Raw genomic sequence first — 21,003 nt, 5'->3', positions numbered from 1 at the left:
AGAGAGTTTTTTTGCTTACAAAAAACCTGTAGGGTCCACTGGACAATAGCTTCAAAAAAATGCCACGTACTTTAATCCCCATACACCTTCAAAATGTATTCTTTCCAAAGAATACACATTACACTACATTGAAGTCAGAAACTTTATTTTTTGCTCAGGTGAAATTGTGCATGTGCTCATTAGAGGTTTCACCTGAGGAAGAAAATGCAGGATCAAGCCACTAAATTTGAGAACTAAACTTTCTTGCTAATTACGCTCTTTACCAATATGAAATTCTTGGCATAACAGTTCCAGTTGGAGCTAAATTCACTGAAAGTTCATTTTACTGCCATTTTCCACAGAAATATTCTATTTCGTTCAGGTTTTTTATTCACTGATTACAAAGATTTTTATGACAATTAGTTTTAGCCAAGTACACTGTCACACTGGAAGTTAGAACACAAGAATTTGTCAAAACATTTTCTTTTTATGTAACACTTTCAAATAGTAATATAAGAAATAAAATTCAAGCTGTCAACTTTTTCAACTATATCCTCAGAAACCAGCATAAAAGTGTTTTCATTTACATTCTTGCTAGTCAAAGGTAATCCTTCCATGGCACAGACCCAAGTTTTACCCTCCTGAGTGTACATACCACTGAATAATTTGTTCAAATGTCAGTTGCAATTTTCAGAAGTCCTTTCTTGCCCCTGAATCTTAAACATCTGTAACAAATACTTGTTTTGAGAGTGCTTTACATTCATGACACTTGACCTTTTGCTGTATGCACCACAAAATTTAAGTTTCAAATACCAGGCAAGCAGGAAATCTGATCATTTCAGCAGTAGCCATCTGCATGGTCCAATATCAAATATTAGTTCTGGGTTGCACAAAGTCATGGGCTACAAATCTTTTTCTGCAACTTCTATAATTAGTTGCAATTTGTTGCTTCTAAAACACATTTCTCATGGAACATCTGGCCTTGAAATCTTACCTTAACATTGGAAAAGTACTTAGCATTTGACTTTTGGTGTGCATACACGCATGTATACGCACATGCGTGTATGCACACAGATTAAGTGTAACTACAGAACGCATGTGCTTGCTTTGTGGGTGGCATACCTGGGACTAGGGATTTCCACTCAAGCAACAAAAGGCTTTTAGCTCTGGAACCATAAGAGTATTACAAGAAATATCAAACAAAATGGAAAAGTGTTTTCCAATGTTCTTGCTGGCTTATATCTAATTAATGATGTTAAATGTTAACAGCTCATCAAGCACCCTATCAAACACTTGAGAGCTTTGCACAAATAAGAATTTTCTTGTGTGATCCCTAATATAACTGGAGGGCTCTATGTTGAAATTGAAATGTGAACAAGGCTTTAAAAAAAAACAAACAAACAAAAAACCCACCACAAAACTTCTCTCGAGTTAAAGCACCACAATTTCAAAATTAACATACACAAGTAATTTCTGTTAACCAAGTTAGACATATAACAAAATTGAGCCACTGCATATTTCAGCTTCATTGTGTCAGAAGGAAACCTTTCCTGAGCCTGTGAAAAGGTGTAGTGGAAAAATTATTGTGAGCAATTAAACAAAAAGCCCTTAAAGACCCTTACTTGTAAGAAATCTTCCAACTACATTCAAGCAAGTACTATAACATCTGAAGGGAAAAGAGAATTACGCTCCAAGAGCTTTAAAGCACTCCTTCAACAGTAACAAGACATCTTTTGAAAAATGCCCAATGCTCAGCAGTGCCGCACACAGCTGTCTCTAGCAACCAGCACTGCTCCTTGGGAGGCAGAAACTGGAAGCACGCAGGATGCTATATTGCTCTTGAAATCCATTTCTTGTCTAGTCATAGGAAAATTCTGGCAGAGCACTATTAATATGCTTTTACATCTGCAAGAACACAGCTAGATCTAACAAAGAACTAAAAGTAAGCATAAAGCATAAAAAATACTAGTCATGATGAGAATAACAATATTAACCTCTCAGAAAATAACAAGGACCACAACTTCACATGCCTTATTCTTCAGAAGGTTTTAAAGAAAGTGGCCTATAGAAGTTATTATTCTCATCAACCTCTCAGTGTTAGACCTGCATTCATCACATTTCTTACCTGAGCTCCATCTTTTAATTTCAAGATGCATTCCATTGTATTGATTGTGATGACAACTGGTTCTGATCCCAATTTCGTCCATGGCACATGAATCCGAAGTTCATGAATATGCCCACTTAAAAAAGTAAATGGTAGTTTCAGCTCCTAACAACAACAAGAAGAGTGGTGAATTAACTACTGAAACACATCAAAATCCAAGACAAGTTTGTAACTTAAAACAGTACAGTTCTAGCACAAAACAAAATTTATTCTCCCTCCCCAAATCAGCAGTGTGCCATGGCACTTGGCAACTGGCTTTATAATCACTTGCACACTTGCAACTAGTCTGTTCAAATGAGACATTTGGATTACCATAGTCTTGATAATAAAACATAGTTTAAAACCACCTCTTTCACAGGAAGCTACTGCAAAATGTGTTGGTATTGAAGGGACAAATAGAAATGAACCAGGTGAAAGTAAATACTTAAACTGACATGCAACCTACATTATTCTTAAGAACACAAATTTGGAATTAAACAAACATTGACAAAGCCACAACAAGGCAGTTTCTTACAAAATATTTTAGTACTTTGAGTTGTAAGAGCTCAGCGCTCTTAAGATGGCCTATTGTAGCCCCATTCACAAACTGCTCAGTAAATACAAAATTATTAAATTCTTTATTGGAAAAAACAGACGACTCTTCACCAAGGCCTAACATGGATGTCACACTGCTTTAAAAACTGGTGCAACTCAGTCCAGAACTCCTAATAAATGAATGGCACTCCACCCAGTCAATGCATAGATCACATCTCTACAAGACAGCCCCAGTGAGCCAGCTGCTGCACGCAGCAAGTCAGCAAAAATCCAAGTGCCATGGTTTAGATAAATTCATCGGATATGAAGCACTGAAGTTTCCCCAGTAGCTTCAGACATTCTCCTGGGAAGCATGAAATTAAGGCTTATTAGACAGAACAGTCAGGCTAGAGACCTGGTCCCAGCACTAGAAATCAAGATTTAGAATAATGAAAATAAGTGCTCAGTGCAAAACAAAGAAACAATACTTGATATGTCAGAATTTTAAGTCAGCATTCTCAACACAGAAGAAAGTATCTTAATGATAAGGCTTCGATGATGATATATCTTCTTACCTTTCTCATCTCCTATCCTGCCATTTTTGGCTACCAAGGTTTAAAGTTTTAATGGGGGAAAAAAAACAATGGATGTCTTCACTTGGAGTTGCTTATAGCCTGGCGTTTGTGTCTTCATCTTAGATGCTGGGAACTACACGTGTGAATCTAAGTCTCCTAGATGCTGGGCAATAGTTTTGACCATTAGAACAGAATAGTTCCAGTCAGAAGGCACCTACAACAATCACCTAGTCCAACTGCCTGAACAATTCAGGGCTGACCAAAAGTTAAAGCATGTTGTTAAGGGCATTGTCCAAATGCCTCTTAAACACTGACAGGCTTGGGGCATCAACCACCTCTAAAGGAAGCCGTTTTCAGTGATTGACCACCCTCTCGGTATCGAAATGCTTCCTAGTGTCCAGTCTAAACCTCCCCTGGTGCAGCTTTGAACTACTCCCATGCATCCTATCAATGGATCCCAGAGACAAGCGATCAGCACTTCCCTCTCTATTTCCCCTCCTCAGGAAGCTGTAGAGAACAATAACATTCGCCCCTCAGCCTCCTTTTCTCCAAAGTAGACAAGCCCAAAGACCTTAGCAGCTCCTCATAGGACATTCCTTCCAGCCCTTTGTCCACCTTTGTTGCCCTCCTCTGGACACATTCAAGGACCTTCACATCCTTCAATTGTGGGGCCCAGAAATGGACACAGTGCTTGAGGTGAGGCCACACCAATGCTGAATACAGTGGGATAATCATCTCTTTTGACCAGCTGGTTGTGCTGTGTTTGATGCACCCCAGGATGGGGTTTGCCCTCTTGAATACGTAGAAGTAAAATAGAGAAGGTCCATGAAACTGAGGTCAAGCAGGCAAATTGCTAGGGAATTTCAGACAAACATCTAGAAATGGATTTAGAAAGCTTCGTTTCCTGCTTGACCCTAGACCTATCCCTGCTGCATACAAGCTTTACGTGAAAAAAATTTGAGGACAAGTGGATTTTGATTTTAGTACTTGACATATATTATAAAGTCTACCCAAAGAATATTTCTCTGAAGCTAGTCGATGTCATTATTTGCCTAACATCTTGAAACTGTAATCAAATCTTAGGGACATGTTTTGAAAGCCCACTAAAAATTTTGATTTTTCTAAGTAGTTACCTTGTCATAAGTTCAGAGTTGAAATAACAACTATCGCAACTGTGACAGCTTAGCATCCTGAGACAGCCACTAATTAGTCACGCAAATGAGAAGTCAACTATTCTTATGCATAAATACCTAACACCATCACAGCAATAACAGCTGCTAAAAGGAGCAATTTTAAGCTCCATTCCGCAGCTGATACCTCTTCAGCCTTTCTACTGGTACTATGAAAAAGTTCATCTTGCATCCAAGAGTGATAGGCAAGTACTGTTTCCGCATGTCTGTAGAAGAATATTCACTGCTGACAAACTCTTCAGAGAAGAAAACTACACAAAACTATAGCTGTATTTTTTTTTTGCAAAGTACAGCTTTGACTTTGTAAATTAGGGGGGGCAAATTGGGGGTTTAATGAGCTTTTAGTTTTTGGGGTTTAATGAGCTTTCCATTGGGGAAGTTCAAAAAAAGTCACACCCATCTCATGTCAGGGAAACTCTTGACTCCTACTTCAGCCATGCTTACACAAAAAGTCATGTCTAATTTCAAGTCCCCATTTCAAAAGATGACAGTTACAGACCTTCTCAGAAAAACAGTTTGAAGAAAATTGTTAATTTGTTTTTACAAAGTGTTTTTTCTTCACATCATTTACTAATATACTGAAGGATTTTAGCTAAAAGCCTCTCTCAAAAATTCAGCCTTAGGCTTACAACCAACACAACTAAAACTTTAGTCCAGACAGTTTCAGTTAAGCCACTGAAAAGCAACTATTGGGCAGTTTAGCTACAGATGTTGCTACACTGATCATAAAATAAATGAAAAAGTACCTTATGTCCCACAGATGGGGGGGGGGGGGGGGGGGGGCAGAAATAAGTGATAAATGCAAGCTAAAAATACATTACAACTTAAGAGACAATGATTTCATGAATTAAAACAATAAACTATCAGTATTAACAGTAACAAAAATAAATTCCCGTTCCAGACTTGCACATATGTAATTATGTCATCAATACTGGAATGTCTATTTAGATCCTGACTTGCGTTCACAATGTAAGTTATGAGTTTACTTCAAAATGCGTTCCAGAATAGATCTTTTTCCACTATTTGCTGGATGGATTTAACACATTCCCACTTTTGTCTGCTTAACTGTAAGATATTGAAAGAAACAGAACAGAAGTAGGAATTCTTTCGAAATGAGGTGATACAACCAAAAGCACAGCATATTTAGAAGACAGTTCTTCTTTTTCAAAGGAATTTAGACACAAATGTTGTCTGACATTATCCCAATTACACAAGCAAATTTCCTTAAAACAATGCAGCGAAATATTTGTTGTGCTATTTCACTAGACAATACAAAACAAACATATGCCAAATTTAGTAACTTGTTCATAATACAACATTACAAAGACCATTTTTATTCCTCCTCCTTTCCTGTGCAATCTGCCCCCTTTCATTAAGTACTGCATGAAATTCTTTATATCTTTTGTACTTAGGACTAGTTAGACTTTACATCTCAGATTTTACATTTACATCATATAAATCCTTCAAAAAATTATGATATGGCTGAAAAACTCCTGGGCTTGGCACATAAATAACTGATCGACATCATGCAAGACTGCAGACTAGATGATCGTAATTCCCCTTACCCTAAAGTTCAAGACTCTCCCAAATTTCAGGGTGATAGGCAAGAACTGTTTCCTCCATGTCAGTATTAACTCAAATACCTTTGCTTCTCATTCAAGACTGTATTTCACAAGTAATCCAGTGGCACATAACACAGATACTTACAATGAGGATATTTTAATGCCCTCATTTTCCTAACATTATTTTAAGTACATTAGCATTTTTCATATTTCTTTCTTTCTTAATTCTTTCTGATATGAAAAGTCCTCACTACAATAAAACTCAATAACCTTGAGATCAAGTTCTCCTTTGTCTTCTAATCAAAGACCACTTCATCTTTCCCTTCTGGGTTTGTAAAAGACCTAACATAATAAGCTACAATGTTGTGGAAATACACACAAGCAGCAAAAAGACCTCACCATGTATCTTATCCTTTGGTACCACTGTGTCAACAGAAATATTACACACAAGCTAGTTACCAAGTTCATACGTAGTTCTGTTACTTCTGGTACCACAGTGACTTCACATAAAAGTTACCAAAAGTGCTTAAAAGGCTCTTCCATAAAACAATATTTAAATATTAAGATTAAAGTTTAATTATAAAATACTTTCTTGAAGTAGTTTTTGTACAATGCGCCAGTTGTTATGCCTAGACGGAAAATTTCTTGGAATGCTTAGTTTTCTAGTAATTGAATCATCCAGGCTAGGAAAAAAACTAATATCAAAATTTTATTTAATTTAAATCTTCAACTAAAGATAGTTATTTTAAAATTAACTGACTACTCAAAGAACGACATAATTATGTACAAAAGCTACGTTGTACTGAGAAGGTTGAACCTGAGTACAAACTAGTACTCAGCTTTCACTACAGAACTAGTATTGCCAAAAAAAAAAGGGGGGGGAGGGGGGACAGGGACAGGGCAGGGGAAGGACAGATCCCAACAGTTATTGCAATAACATTCAGTCTAGTTTAAAGAGAGCATGTAAAAAATACAAAAATGTACGTAAAAATATGCAAAGTATTTTCAGGTACTGAAATGTTCTCTTTGGGTTTGATAAATCTTCTATGTCAACAACTACATTACATCTGATATCAAAAGGTCTTGGTTCCAACTTGGTCCCAACAATAAAGTAAGATCTTCTAGAAGACAGACAAGTTTACACTCTGCTCTCATCTATTTGGGATTCTGTTTGGCGGCCCATAAGAGCGCATGGGAGCAATAATACCAGCTGAAGTGCAAGGAACAAGGGGAGAAAGCACAGACTTGTTCTTAAAACTGATATAAACTGCTTGTGACAGAAAATACAGAGGCCACCAAATACTTGAAGGAAGACAAACCAGGCTCTTCACAGAAGCAGCGTAAACAGGACAGGATCTCTTGAAAGATTGTCTCCTCTTCCGAAACAGAATCAGAGACACATAATTAACCATAAATATTTCTTTCACATTTTAAAAGGTCTCCCCTGATAGAGACCATGCAGCTTCCTCAGTCTACTCCAATGCCTCATAATCCGATTAAAACATCAGAAAACTATCCTTGACATCCAATCTAAGTCTCCCTGAGAGCAATTTATTCCATTCTTTCTTGTATCATCCATATAACTCTTGCCCAATCTTGTCTCACCTTATTTTATTCAAAATTAAAAACATATTCCCTGTCTATTTTATTCTTCTTTCAATGGCCATGTTATCTAAATCTCCCATTACTTTTTGCTGCATTTCTCTCAGTTCCTTCACTTGGACTACATCTGGACACAGGATTCCAGCTAAGACTCGCTACACCATGCACAACAGAAAACAGCTTTATCTGTCTCACACACTCAACTCCTTCAGTTGCCAACTCAGATAAGCATAGAAGGAAACGATCCCTCCACTAAGACTTAAACAGTTCATTTTGACAGCAGGTTACAAATTCCGTATCAAGTGTTTTACTTGGTCAAGCTTGTCTTTTTAAGGCTAAGTTTTACAGAGCCTCTGCTCTAATCCACACAAACCAGCTGATCAAATCTGTCCCTCAATTACTCTTAAGTTTAAATACAACTGGAATGATGAAAACTGGAGTCATAAAATAATATAGAGAACACAAATTTATGTTGAGTATGCATAATTAAGAAGAAATCCTACTTTGTGATATTTTGAATTAGTTATTATGCAACTAGTAAATATGACTGGAAAAATCAATTTAGGTAATGTTCGTACTGTAAAACAATGGCTACTGAAAGAAGAAACATGTCCACAAAAAAGCCTTTCTCTTTACACCCTATAACTTTCAGAATGTGAAAAGAATTACCATTCATTACTAAATAAATGGCATGGAATTAATGCAAGAATAACTAAATGCAGGGGGATTTGAGTACGAAATGAACATTTACCTGTGCAGACCAATCTAAATTATTTAGTCAATTTCTTTTAAATCAAAGATATAGACCATAACTACTGTAAACATAACATACCTGTTCAAGTACGTCCAGCTTTAGTTCAAGTTTACTAAGTACCACATCTCCTCCCCAGAGTGACAACTGTAGATCTGAAGGCTTCAAGTTCTTTATATAGCGATTCACATAACTCATCAAAATAGGAGTTACATAGGACTCCAGCATTCTGGAAGATTTCTGTATCGCAGGTCAAGCACTAGGAAAAAAAGACAAGACAGTTAGATATTATTTTATAAATTTAGTCAGCCTAATTTTCAATAAAACAACAGTCGCACTGTTTGGACATATGAAAAATTGTATTTCAAATCCTGCTTTCTAAACATATATATGTGTCTATATGTAGGGACAGATATACTTACTCATAAAGATGAAATATATACCAAGATAAAAGCACATCTATTTGCATTTACGAATTTCCAGCTTTTTCATATGTGTGTGTATATATATAGGAACTAATAAAAAAAAAAGCCAACCCAAACAAACAAGCAAAAAAAAAAAAAAAAATAGAGAAGGAGATGGTCAAGCAGTCTACCATGCTTTCAGATAAAATTTAAGTGACAAAAACCACGGCACTTTTAACTGATAAAAGCCCGTACTAAAACATCACCTTAGACACTCCTCACCGATCTGACATCTTGCGTACCGTGTACATAACAGAAACGCCAGCTTCATGCCACCCTTCACTCTAGGCAAACCAACCTCCTTCAAAACCCAAGCTGAAGTGACATTAACGCTTGCCACCACCCCGCTCCCCCCTCGCCGCCCTGAGGAGCCCTTTTCCCGCCTCCATCACTGCCGCAGCCTCTCCCGGGCAACCCCACGAAGCCGGGAACCCCCCCTGCCCGTACCTTCGGGACACCCCTCACACCTCTCTTCCCGAGCCCCACGCCCTCTCAGAGGACCCCTTTAACTGCCCCTCCAACCGCCTCCCAGGCTTCGCTCCCCCCGCCCAGTTGCCGCCCTCACCGGGCCGGCCGGGCCGCGGGAGCCCCGCGCAGGCAGCTACTGCCGCTCCGGCTCCGCCGCACGGGCACTTCCGGGTTCTCCGGCGCGTGTGCTCTCCTCCAGCCTCCGCCGCCCCGCGCCGGAAAGGTTTGGTGGAGGGACCGGAAGTCGGCTTTGAAGCCGGCGGAGGTCACGCGCTCTGCCAGGAGCGGACGGGCGGGCCGGGTTGGGCGGGCCTTGCACCGGGGAGGGGGTGGCGCGACGCGGCGCGGCGGCAGTGGCAGTGGCTGTGGCTGTGGCTGTGGCTGTGGCAGTGGCTGTGGCAGTGGCTGTGGCAGTGGCAGTGGCTGTGGCAGTGGCAGTGGCAGTGGCAGTGGCTGTGGCTGTGGCTGTGGCTGTGAGGGAAGGAGGGAGCGGGAGAGAGCGGCCGGGTTGGGTCCCCGTGAGCGGGTAATGGCCAGTTGGCACAAGCCGGTCGGGTCCGGGATCCCGGTCTGGCGTTTCCTCACACGGCGGAAGGGGCCCTGCCCCCACACGGGTGTAAATTCCTGAGGTGGAGGAGCCCGAGGAGGGCCGACTTGAACCCGCAGCACTGTGAATCCCTGAGATGGGTCACTGTTGGCTTCAGCCAATGCCAGCTCCAAATTTTGATTCATGTAGTTATGTCGATGAGTGACCATTTGGAGCGAATCTTGGTGATGGCAAACACATAGGGTTTTTTTCCCCTGTGTTTAATGAAGGTGGACGTCGTCTGCTTCGCTTTTGAGTGAAGTTCTGCTCAGGTTCTGAATTTCACCATTTCAACTGTGAGAAGCAAGTTACTGGGGAACACCTTCGGTTTTCTGTGTGCCCAGAGCTCTTCTCGACATGTTGATCATCGAGAAAAGCCCTCCCCAACAGCCCCGAGTCCTTTTGGGGTTGCTCCTGGCAGCAAGCAAATGCCCTGGAGGGGTGTGAGCGAAGGGACTCCCCAGGGGTTGGTGTGTGGGTGATCTGGAGAAGAGCCTGGGCCCGTCTCTTCCAGGCTGAAGTGCAATAGGCAGCACCTGCGGGCATGGCTTTGATGTAGATAATGAATAACCTTTTACAGAGAGCTCTGATTTGAGTTTTAAAGAAAAGCCTGGGAAATGACCGTTGAGTTATGTACTCCTGCTGGGAATTTGAAATCCTGTGTGTTTAATCTGCACGGTGTAGTTCCATGGCTGAAAACAGCGAAGAAAGCAGTACATGGCAGGTGGGGCAGGTTCATGTGAAGCAGAGCCCAAACGGCAAGCGCCGGGGTAGGAGTCTGCCCCCCACAGCAGTGCCTGTGTTGAAACCCGGCTGAGTTAGGGTCTGAAGGCTCCAGCTCCTGATGGGTTAGCTGTCTCCTCCGCCTCTGGTATACACAAGCTGAGTTAATCATGACTCTACCCCCGTTTTACATACACCACTGCCTCATTCGCTATGCCATCTTCACTCATGAATCACAGCCTCGTAAGATAGTATTCACCTTCCACGGAGTTGAAGCAGCTTGGAGTGCTTTTCCTCTGATGATGGTCACTGCTCCCACAGCTTGTACTTGAGCGTGTGTTTGACCGTTCTTCAGCAGCTGTGGCACATTATCCTGTGGCTGAGAGGTGGCAGTGGGCAGGTGAGGGACAGAAACATTTTTACAGCATCAGTGGTCTTTAATTAAGGATGTGCTTCTGACTTACAATTTCTCTAATGCTGACGTTCTTGAAGAGTTCCTTTGCACAACCGCTACACATTTCTGTCCCCCTGCTAGAGTTGTGAGAGTGGTTAATTTTACTGGTCAAGCTCTTTGGGAGCCTGCGCTGCAAGCCATCTCAGTGAAATAATCTGTGTTAATGGAAGCAACCACAACCTCGTTTATAGCACGGCCTCCCTATAGAGTTGCATTGACACAACAGAGGGATGTGCCAACAGGTAAATGTAATGTTGAAGCACACCCTAAGCATGCATCAAAAGCCCTCATTTCAACAGAAAAACATTCCTCTGTTTCTTTGTCCATTGTGTGATTACTTTTGAATGACACATCCAATCAAGGCTGGAATGTTTTCTGAAAGTTTGGAATTGAAGAACAACGCCCTGTTTTGGTGAAAATCAGTAAACTAGAAGAGTAGGGGAGACACGTAGTCCTCCTGGCAGCTGCTTGGCAGACCCAGCAGCTCAGAACAACTCTGTAATTTTCCTGGCAGTTATTAGCATTTCATTATAAATACCTTCATCTCGGTTCCAGTTCAAGTATGTTGACACCCTGAATAATTTCTTTCCTACAGAAGAAAAAAAAAATACAGAAAATGGGAGGAAGGGATCATGCGGGAATCAGTCTTTGACAGAAGGGACATGGTGGCATGAAACAAAAGTAGCTGGAGAGGGTTACAAGAGGTCCCCGACGTACAAAGGGGTGAGAGTTGAGTACACAGGGAATTTGGAAGTAACAGGAGGTTGCATGCAGTAATGAACTCAGGTGTACTAAAGCAATGAGGGCATGTCTGCTGGAAACGTCAGCTGCCTGAGCTAGTCCGATTTATTCAATATTGCAGCAATTCAGGGAAACATGCCGGATAAGTATAACCAAAAAGTGCAGATCTAGTAGTATGCACATCTTGTTCATTCATATAACTTGAGCAACTCTGAATCCCTTAAAAGTTAGCAAAAATAGATACCATTCAACCTGGAGATTGGGAAAGTGTACAGAAGATTGTGTAATATTTGGCCAGAAGTGAAGAGGACAGGACTTCAGGGAATCTACCCTTCAGTAGATCCTTCAGTATCTACCTACAGAGATAACTTCAGTATCTACCTACAGAGGGCTGTATCTTGATAAAAGAGACTGTAGGTGTGTTTCTAGCTTCAGTGTTGTTACTGCTATGGGTGATGGGCGTTTTCTGCTACAGAAGTGGGATCAATGGAGTGCAAAATGGAGGGGGAAAAGAGAGTTCATAAAAATGAGGAAAGATGAGGAAAGGTAGAGGATAGTTAAGTGACTATCCCACCAGTAGAGGCTGCAGTCAAGGGGAAAACCAAGGAAATTAGACATTTAAATAGAGTTTTAAATGGTTGGCCCAGGCTGCTGCAGGAAGCGCGAGAATCTGAGGTTTCTGACAAGGAGGGTTGGGAGACAACCTGTGAGGAGTTCCTTTTTTCACTGGAAAAAGGTTTCCAATCCCTAAACTTCTCCTTCGCTATATCACTTAGCATTGGGTACTTTAACAGGGTTAACTTACTGGGCAACCTGCTGTTCATGCCTGTCCTGCTCCGATTCTGCCCATCCTGCTCCAATGCCTCCAAGTACAGCAGCATGGATGCAGGCAGTTGGTTCCAGGAGCCTTCAGTCTATCCATGTGGGAGAAGATTTGGCTGATTTGTAATTCCTTATAGCATGAAAGAGTTGGTGACCTTAAATAAGCAATATTAATGGAGATATTTTAGAAACACCTGTGAAGGAAATAAAAAATTACTTGGGCTTCTTCCTCCTCTGCTATTCAAGGTGCTAAAACCCAGACTAGTTAATTTGTAGTTTCTTGGTGATACCTTTTTCCCTATTGTATATTATATATAAATATATTTAAAACTTATATAAAGATATATAATATATAAAAAATATATTGTAAAGATATTAAGTTTTGCCTTCTCTTCTACTGGGAATTTCCTCAGCTCATGACTAGAATGACTAAAATTATACATCTTCTAATATTTTTCAGACATTTAAAAATTACATCAACAAAAGCAAGCAATCTGGTTTGCTCTTAGAATTACATAGCTCATTAGTGATGTTGTGTATCTATTTATTAAATCATATACATCCATCAAAAAGTGGGAAACAAAAAATCGCCATTCCATTTTTATGACTGTGGGGTTATTTTCAAATTTACCAAAATGTACACAGATTTGAAATTTGGAAAAATCAAGACCAGATAAAAATTTAAAAAAAAAAATGCCTAGAGACTTTCATTGTAATGTAAATGTTAGGTATATTCTGGATTTAAAGTTGCAAACAAGCGTCTGTTGTAAGCTTTGTTTGTTCTTCTATTCCCTAAATTTTGCTTGAAAATCATACTAAAAAGACTTTCAGCTGTAGGCTTGAGGTAGTAATCTTTTTCAAGAGTTAAAGAAAATAGACTGAATTGTGGCACCTTCAAAATGGAAAATCAGAGTTCAAAAAGAAAAAAATAAATTAAAAATAAATTTAGAATTTGTAACTATGATTATGAGCAAGAGTCTGTTGAAATGGTTAAGTCCACACTAAGCAAAACTGAAAAGTACTAATTTAGTGAATGAAGGTCAAAGTTCTGGACACAAATAGCTTTTGATATATAATCCCATATCATTGCTGCCTTATGTGGCTTTTTAGGAAATCGCTTTTCCCAACACTTTCTAAGTCTCTGGTAAATGAAAATCCCTGTAGCAGGTTGGGAACAGAATACTCCGGGCACCAGGGAGCAAGGCACATTTATGCAGATTCGGGTGCTAACATGGCTCAGGAGCTTTGCCAGCTTCCCCCAGTGTTTCTTCTGTCAGTGAGTGTCAGCTCTGGGTGAACGGGGCAAGTGTCTGACGAACACCCTCTTCAGAAGGGTGCGCAATGGACTAACGACCAGCTTGACCAGAGTGAGCAGGGTTGGGTTGGAAAGGGTCTGGTCCAGACAGCCGGGTGCACTCAACTGTAAGGATTTAACTACAGTAACTGGCGTTTTAAAATGCAGACTGCATGCGTAAATTCTTTTTACATACATTCAGATCGTTTTGGGAATTATTAGACCTCTGATATAGAGGCTATATTGCGTCTCCAGAATACCTGCGGTACTGAACTTTTATTCACACACCAGAATGAATGAAAGACAAGATAGGAAACCTGAATGGAACAGAGCGGGAATGTACAAGCAATGCACTTTTGGTCTTCTAGGTAAATCATGAAAGGCATGCATGCCTATCTAAACCAGAAAAGTTAAAAGTGTTTTCCGAATTTTTGTTGAATTTTTAACAAAGGAGAACAATTACCTGTCTTGCAGTAGTGAAATTTTAGGGTATATAAAGATATTTGACCTGTTCCGATATGTTTAAAGGCTTTATGGACCCTCTGGGTATAAAGAGATATCTTTGACTTCTAATTATGGAATACATCAAAATAAGTCAGCCAAGAAGACATTATTTCTGATTCCAGTACATGAAATATACATTCGACAATTTTAAAATGTATTTGTAAAGAAATGTGTAATTTATTACTGCCTCCAGGCATAAGGAGATTTATGCACTAAAAGTTTCACACAGGTTTTTGCTTGACTATTGCTGTACCGTTCATGCGAAACATATGTACTTCTAATGACAACGTCTAGCATGCATTGTTTTAAAGCAGTTCTGCTCTTCCAGAGTTAAATGATCACTGTTTTCTGACATTTATTTATTTATATTTACAAAAAAATTACAAATATATCCATTTTTGTATGTATTTGTATTTATAAATAATTTTCAATAAATAAAAAATACATGCATATACTATAAATATATATTAAATAAACATTTACACATATCACCCTGCTACTGTATTTTTTCCTGATTTTAAAAATATTATATGTTATCGAAAGATAAAAAGTAACTGACCACGTCCGTGTTATTGGTTGGTTCTCTAGAGGATGAAGATAGAAATGGCAAAGCTCAGTAATGTTTTTGCTTGAATTATGCTAATGTCCAGTTGCCTTCATTATTTATTGCAAAATTAGTTGCTCAGTGACACTGTAATGCTCTGTGATGCCCTTTGCTTGGCTTGTCCTGCAGCTGGAGCCCGGAGCATTTCTGCAGGAGCTGAAGTCTGTTCTAAAGTTAATGTAAATGAAAATGTCCTTAGGTTTGATGTGCATATTGTAGAGCTGATATTAATGAATATCAGACATGTTGAACACCTAGAAAAACTGCAAAACCAAGAAAACGTCTGTCGGCTCCAAAAAAACACCTTTGGAACCTGATTGGCAGCCACAGCTCCGTGCAAGTAAAATCTTTATTATTTTGGCACTGATCTGGCTTTCTTGGACTGTATAGATAAGCAAACATGCATCTTAACATTGAAATCAGTCTGTATAAATTGAAATCAGACTGTGAAAGAGACAAAGGAATAAAGAGAGAACACTTAAAGCATGTAATTGAGATACTTGAATCTTCTATGTGAGGGAGGCTTTTTGTCATTTCCAGAACTTTTGGTAATTTTTTAGCTCGTCCTCCTAGCATATAACTTACAGACCTTAGACAGGCTTATTTTTTTTTTTCTCTCCAAAAGTTTACAGATGTTAGTATTAAATAATTTTCTGACATATTTTGTCATGAAATTAAGTAGCTGTCTTGCACCTCTTCAAAAATCAATGGCTGTAAAAGCTCTGCTAGGATCCCACTTCCAATGCAATGACTGCTCAGGATTCCCTCTGCCCCTGAACAACAAGATTCAGAGTCTGGGAAAAACACTTGCATGCAACAGGAGGTTTGGAGGAAGTGACAGCCTGAAAAGAAGGGCAATGACACTGACACCAGAAAGGAGACTGCGCCGAGCTGAAAGTCTTATGATTCAATTGGATTTTGAACTGAGGAGAAGACGGAGTAGGTGAATACAACACAGAGGATGTAGAAGAGACCTGGAAAAGTTGATTAGGAGATAGGTACACTATCTATTCATCAGGTTGCAATTTTAAGACATTTTGGTTTTGATTAGAAGTTTTGAGACACTGTGGATTTGTTCTTGCTTTCAAGCAAGTGCCTCTTACTATCTAGGCAACCACTATCAATTATTTGCTTTCCTGTTTGGTTTTTATTTTTTCATTCATGTAATTTTCATTTTGGATTCAACATTGCTAGGGATATTAACCTAGGTATGAAATGAAAGTTGGAGAAAGTGGAAACTTTTCCTTTCAATCTTAAATTCACAAAGCAGACAGCATTGCTTATCTTGTGTTACATTCTAAGGGCTTACTTTTTTTAGTCCATACTTTTCCGTAACCCACTGATTAGCAATTGGTATTGATTTCCAGTGTGCCGTACCCAGCATGCATTGATGTGATGCTCAAGAACTTCTTGTTATACTTCTTGTTGTGCTTTTTATATCATCCAGCCACAATATAGCAAAGTTCTTTATGTACAGATAAACATCAGTCATTAGTCTGAAGATGAATAATTATACCACCCAATTTACACTTTTTTGAGTTTTAGTTCAAATCAGTGTTCTTGATGCCATTTCAATTACAAGATATGTGCCTATTATTTTCTCCATATAACCTGGAAGGATGGGAAGGGTGTTGACTTACCCCAGATTACTAAGGGTAGGCAGAATTTGAGCGACTGTTTCATAAAGTGCCCAAACTTTTATAGCATAATTTAAGTGAGAGGTTATTATTATGTTGTACGAGATATTGCAAAGAATTTTATTAGTGATAGCTCTCACTCTTTTCTGAATCTTGCTCCATATTGGAAATTCTTAAGGTCTATGTGAGAGATAAAGGAAATATGACTCACCCGTTCTATTAGTAAATTTCATTTGTGACACAGACTGCAAAAATAAAACCTGGTGACATCAGAACACTGGGTTTCTGATTAGTTGTTCAAGCTTTACATAGACATCTCGTGCCTAAGAACAAATATGTATGAGTCTATGAGATGGAAAGAAGTCTCAAAAATGAATTCTTAGTTTCTATTTCCAAGGCTGACACCACATAAATCACCTGGTTTACAGTAATGGATCTCATACCCCTATGTCCAGATGTTTTGTCATCACCTTTATTGTGTTTTCAAACAAACACATGCCATTTCTAGAAGTGCGGATTAGGCCTAACAATTTAGTGTACTGAAAAATGTTCTCTTCCCAACCCAACACAGCTGCTGATTTTAATTCTGGTCACAAATTACCTGGAAAAACTGAGCTATTTTAGGCTATTTTCTCTTTGTACATTTGCTTTGTCTCATGTTTCAGACAGTTGCTTCTTCAACAAGAAACAAGTCTGTGTGAAAAGGGAGAAGTAGTTGTATTTCATATAAGACTGTATTTGCTTCTTTCAGACACACAAATTTGATCCTGAGAAAGGATGAATACCTGTTTTAGGGAAGCTGGACAAAATAATTATCAAGGTAACCTAAACTTTACTAATGGAAAACTTCTGAAAGCGGGCAGCTGCTATTAATTAGCAAAGATAAAGTGTATGTTCTCATCATCTCAGGTCTGAGGTACCACAGCATCCTTTCCTAAAGCATTTGACAATTGCAAATCTACACCATTTCTCTTCTCTACAAAGTACCAACCTTCCCTTTGCACCCCTCCATTAAGTTGTGTGGGTTTTTCACAATAGACACAAAGGATTTCATTTTCAATGCTTTGCATTTCTTTCAAGCATGTTAACCTTACTCTCCCTCCTTTACTCTTGCAGCCAATCCATACTCACTTCTGCTCTGGCAGGGATGCAAATCACCATCCCGCCATGAAGTTTTTCACCCCGTGTTATGTTATCGCCTAAGCAGTCTTTCATACATGGAGACAACATGTTTTAAACATTTACAAAGACTCTCAGTATACTTTGTCTTCTCCTTTCTTAAAACTCACTGTCACCAGGATGTCTACCAAAATGACAATAGCTAGGAGCAAGGGAACTGATACCCTCCCTGTCTGGTGGATCACTGTCATACGATTATGTCCTTGGGCTCCCCATCTGTCAGTCATATCTCCATGTTATCTCTTACCTTAGGATGTAATTAGGTGCAACATTTTTTCCTGTGGCAAAGCTTATGTACAAAACACATGCCAACTGTTACATCTGGGGAAAGCATAAAGCCAGATGACACCTTTATATTGTATATTTTTCAGGCGTGGACCACCTTTTTGTTCTGGGTTGGTACATTGATTCCTGACTGCAGCTTTTAGCTCTGCTGCAATGCAAATAATTTTGGTAGCAAAATCCTTTCAGTGAGATCCAATCCTTTGGATTGGAGTCATGCAAATCCAGTTTGCGTTACTTGGATGGCCTTTAAACCCGCTTGAGTTAAAAGCAATGGGCATTGACTCAGGAAGAATTACATGGCTTCTAATCTCTTCCAGCTCAAGGACTTCCCAGCAGTAGGCTATATGAACTGGCAAGAGGACTAAAAGCCTTCCTGTACACTGCAGTTCTCAGAATTGTACACTAGATAAAGAGAGGGATATAGTGACCACGGGGAAATACAGCCAAAAGAAATGTGGTGTGTAAATATGACTGGGAAAGTAGGTGAACCCAAGTCTGAGTAGAGCAAAAGTTTAAACCAAAACATCCTAGAAACTTCAGGGAGCTGGGAGCACCTCCAAAAGGTCTGGCTTTGTCCAGATGCAACAAGAAATCAAGCACTTCTTTCCAGACACTGAGACAAAAAAAAAAGAAGGGACAGCGGAGGTGTCATTTTTCCCAGCTAAGCAAACTTCTGACGGACTGTTTCACTCTCACTTTACAAAGAGGAAAGACAAAGTAGTGCAATCCCTCTTAACGGGGTTGTAACAGACACTCAGACCCTGATCATCTTGCTTTCCAGGGGCATGCTACCTTTTGTGCTCTTTCATAGATGGTTAGCGCTAAAACCACTAAAACACTACCGTCTCCAGTTGAGTGAGAAATCAGGGCCATATCACAGCAGTTCTTTGCTTCTGAATCGGTGGTCAATCCATTCTAAGAAGACAAAAATACAGAATAAATATTGTTATTATTCTACATATCCTGGTAGTATTGTTTCAGTCTGTTGGCTGTATGGTCTATGAGACAGTGCACTGGTTAACATTGTAAAGGCTCCTTTCAGAACCTGGGAAGTTAGAACATATATTATTTTAATGAAAGCATAGATTGTGGAGGCTACAACAAAATCCACAGGAAGATCCTAAATCCTCCAACACTTTGGATTTTTCAACAGCCTGGATTTGGATTGACCCTAATAATGTGTATACTTAGCGCTTAGAATCACATGTATAAGGTCCATAGAAAATACAATTTACCAGCTGTGCAAGTATTTTTCTAATGACTCAGACTCTCTGCTTTTTTGTTATTATATAAAAATGTGATGCTTTTAAACTGAGCAGCATAAATTACATTGTTGCTTCTCTGCTGTAATATAATGTAAGCGTTTCCCTTGGTTATATATTTTAAAAGGGTGGTATAGAGAGCCCTGTGTATCCAGTGCATCTCCTGGAGTTTGGTTATTCCCTATCCCCGGTTAGAGTGGCTTTCAGGCACTTTTGCTGTCATTTATTTCCTAATCACCAAGGGTATAAAATCTTCCTGTTAGCTATTTGTATCATAGGAGGCATGAGGTAACTCTGCATTTGGGCGTCTTTCTCTGGTTGAAGGGATACCTTCAGTTCTTATGTACGTCATTGCTATGGCTAAAAAAGTGTCGCTGTCACAAAACATACTTTTGTAGACTGATGCCATAAAATAAATTACCTTGCATGGTAATCTAAGTAAGTTTCCTATGAGAGGAGACCCGGTCAAAAAAAAACGCATGTATCTAAGGCAGTTTCTCTACAGGGAAGAATGTGGATGAATAAATAATTTGTTTCCAAGTATGGAAGGTAGCAATTTCATTTTCTCATCATTAAGAGCCTCACTGAGATAAATAGGATCAGAACATGACTGAGTCCTGCACGTAGTAGTTCTGGGCAGAACTGAGTCAAAAGTATTGCATTACAAAATCATCAAACATTAATTTTTTTTGAAGTTTTGACACAAAGACTGCACCGTACTATCAATCATGGAAAGGTATGTGCAAAATATAGCAAACGTCTCAAGTAGAAGCAAAGCAAAAGATTCCTTTGCATGACATGCTCTTTACAGAGACAAAATTCAGATGACAATACAGCAAGTGAGAGCATTAAACTGAAAGATATATGCTGTTGCTTTCCGTGTAGGATACATATGACCCATGACAGTAATTATTGACTGTCCTGATATTTATGCAATGACCTCCCTTTAGCAGGACTTCCGTGCGAGTGAATCAGTTTACAGAAGGGCTACAGGATCTTATTTTATGCTCACTTAAATGTGTGGCTGAAGTATCACCAGGAGGTTTGACTGTGTATCCAATACATAGAACACAATCCTAGGGGCTAATGACTGCCAACCTGCTAGAATGTGTATTTCAACAGGCAATTTGATGTAAACTTTTGTTTATAATATTCCACATATTGTCCTATAACAGCCCATCAAGACTTCTAGTATAATACAAGTTTTTCTAAAGTTCAGCTCCCTGTTGTGTACATCTGTCTCTCTTTCAGGATGTTGGAAGAAACTATCAATTATTTTTCCACGCAAAATAATTGCAACAGTTTCAAGTGAAACATAAAAAAGTGAATGTACTGTCTTTTATTTGCAAAATAAATATACGGCATTTGTTTTTCAAGAAAGTATTAAAAAAATTAACAGCCAATGCAAAAATATACATGTGTAAACATGATTTTGAAAGTAGGAACAAAGATAATTTATCCTCTATTTGTTTATTGGCAAGAGATTTTCCATTATTTTAGAGAATTTTATTAAATGTCATTTCCTTAGATATAGCAATAGAAAAGCATTTATATTCTTTTAATTGCTTGCACTTCTATTTAACCTAAGTACCATGTACATGCTTGGAAACCTAGCTTTCAAGAGCAGCAAAGTATGTACATAAT

The 21,003-nt window shown here is 39.2% G+C and overlaps 1 protein-coding gene across 1 annotated transcript in view; it reads right to left on the bottom strand.

The window, feature by feature from the left end:
- Nucleotides 1-9,264, bottom strand: part of VPS13B (vacuolar protein sorting 13 homolog B) — a 499,565-nt gene extending 490,301 nt beyond the window's left edge. Inside the window, exons 1-3 of the mRNA XM_082499631.1 lie at nt 9,248-9,264; nt 8,418-8,595; nt 2,105-2,248 (exon numbers count right to left, since the gene is read on the bottom strand). Of these exons, the coding sequence (XP_082355757.1) occupies nt 2,105-2,248; nt 8,418-8,564 (291 nt within the window). The 5' untranslated portion in view covers nt 8,565-8,595; nt 9,248-9,264. The remainder of the gene's footprint in view (nt 1-2,104; nt 2,249-8,417; nt 8,596-9,247) is intronic.
- Nucleotides 9,265-21,003: the final 11,739 nt, after the last annotated feature.

The sequence above is a fragment of the Vanellus vanellus genome (genome assembly GCF_965231255.1).
Source record: "Vanellus vanellus genome assembly, chromosome: 2".
Taxonomy (NCBI): Eukaryota; Metazoa; Chordata; class Aves; order Charadriiformes; family Charadriidae; genus Vanellus; species Vanellus vanellus.
Note: the sequence above shows the minus strand (reverse complement) of the source record. Positions and strands in the feature narration are given on the sequence as shown.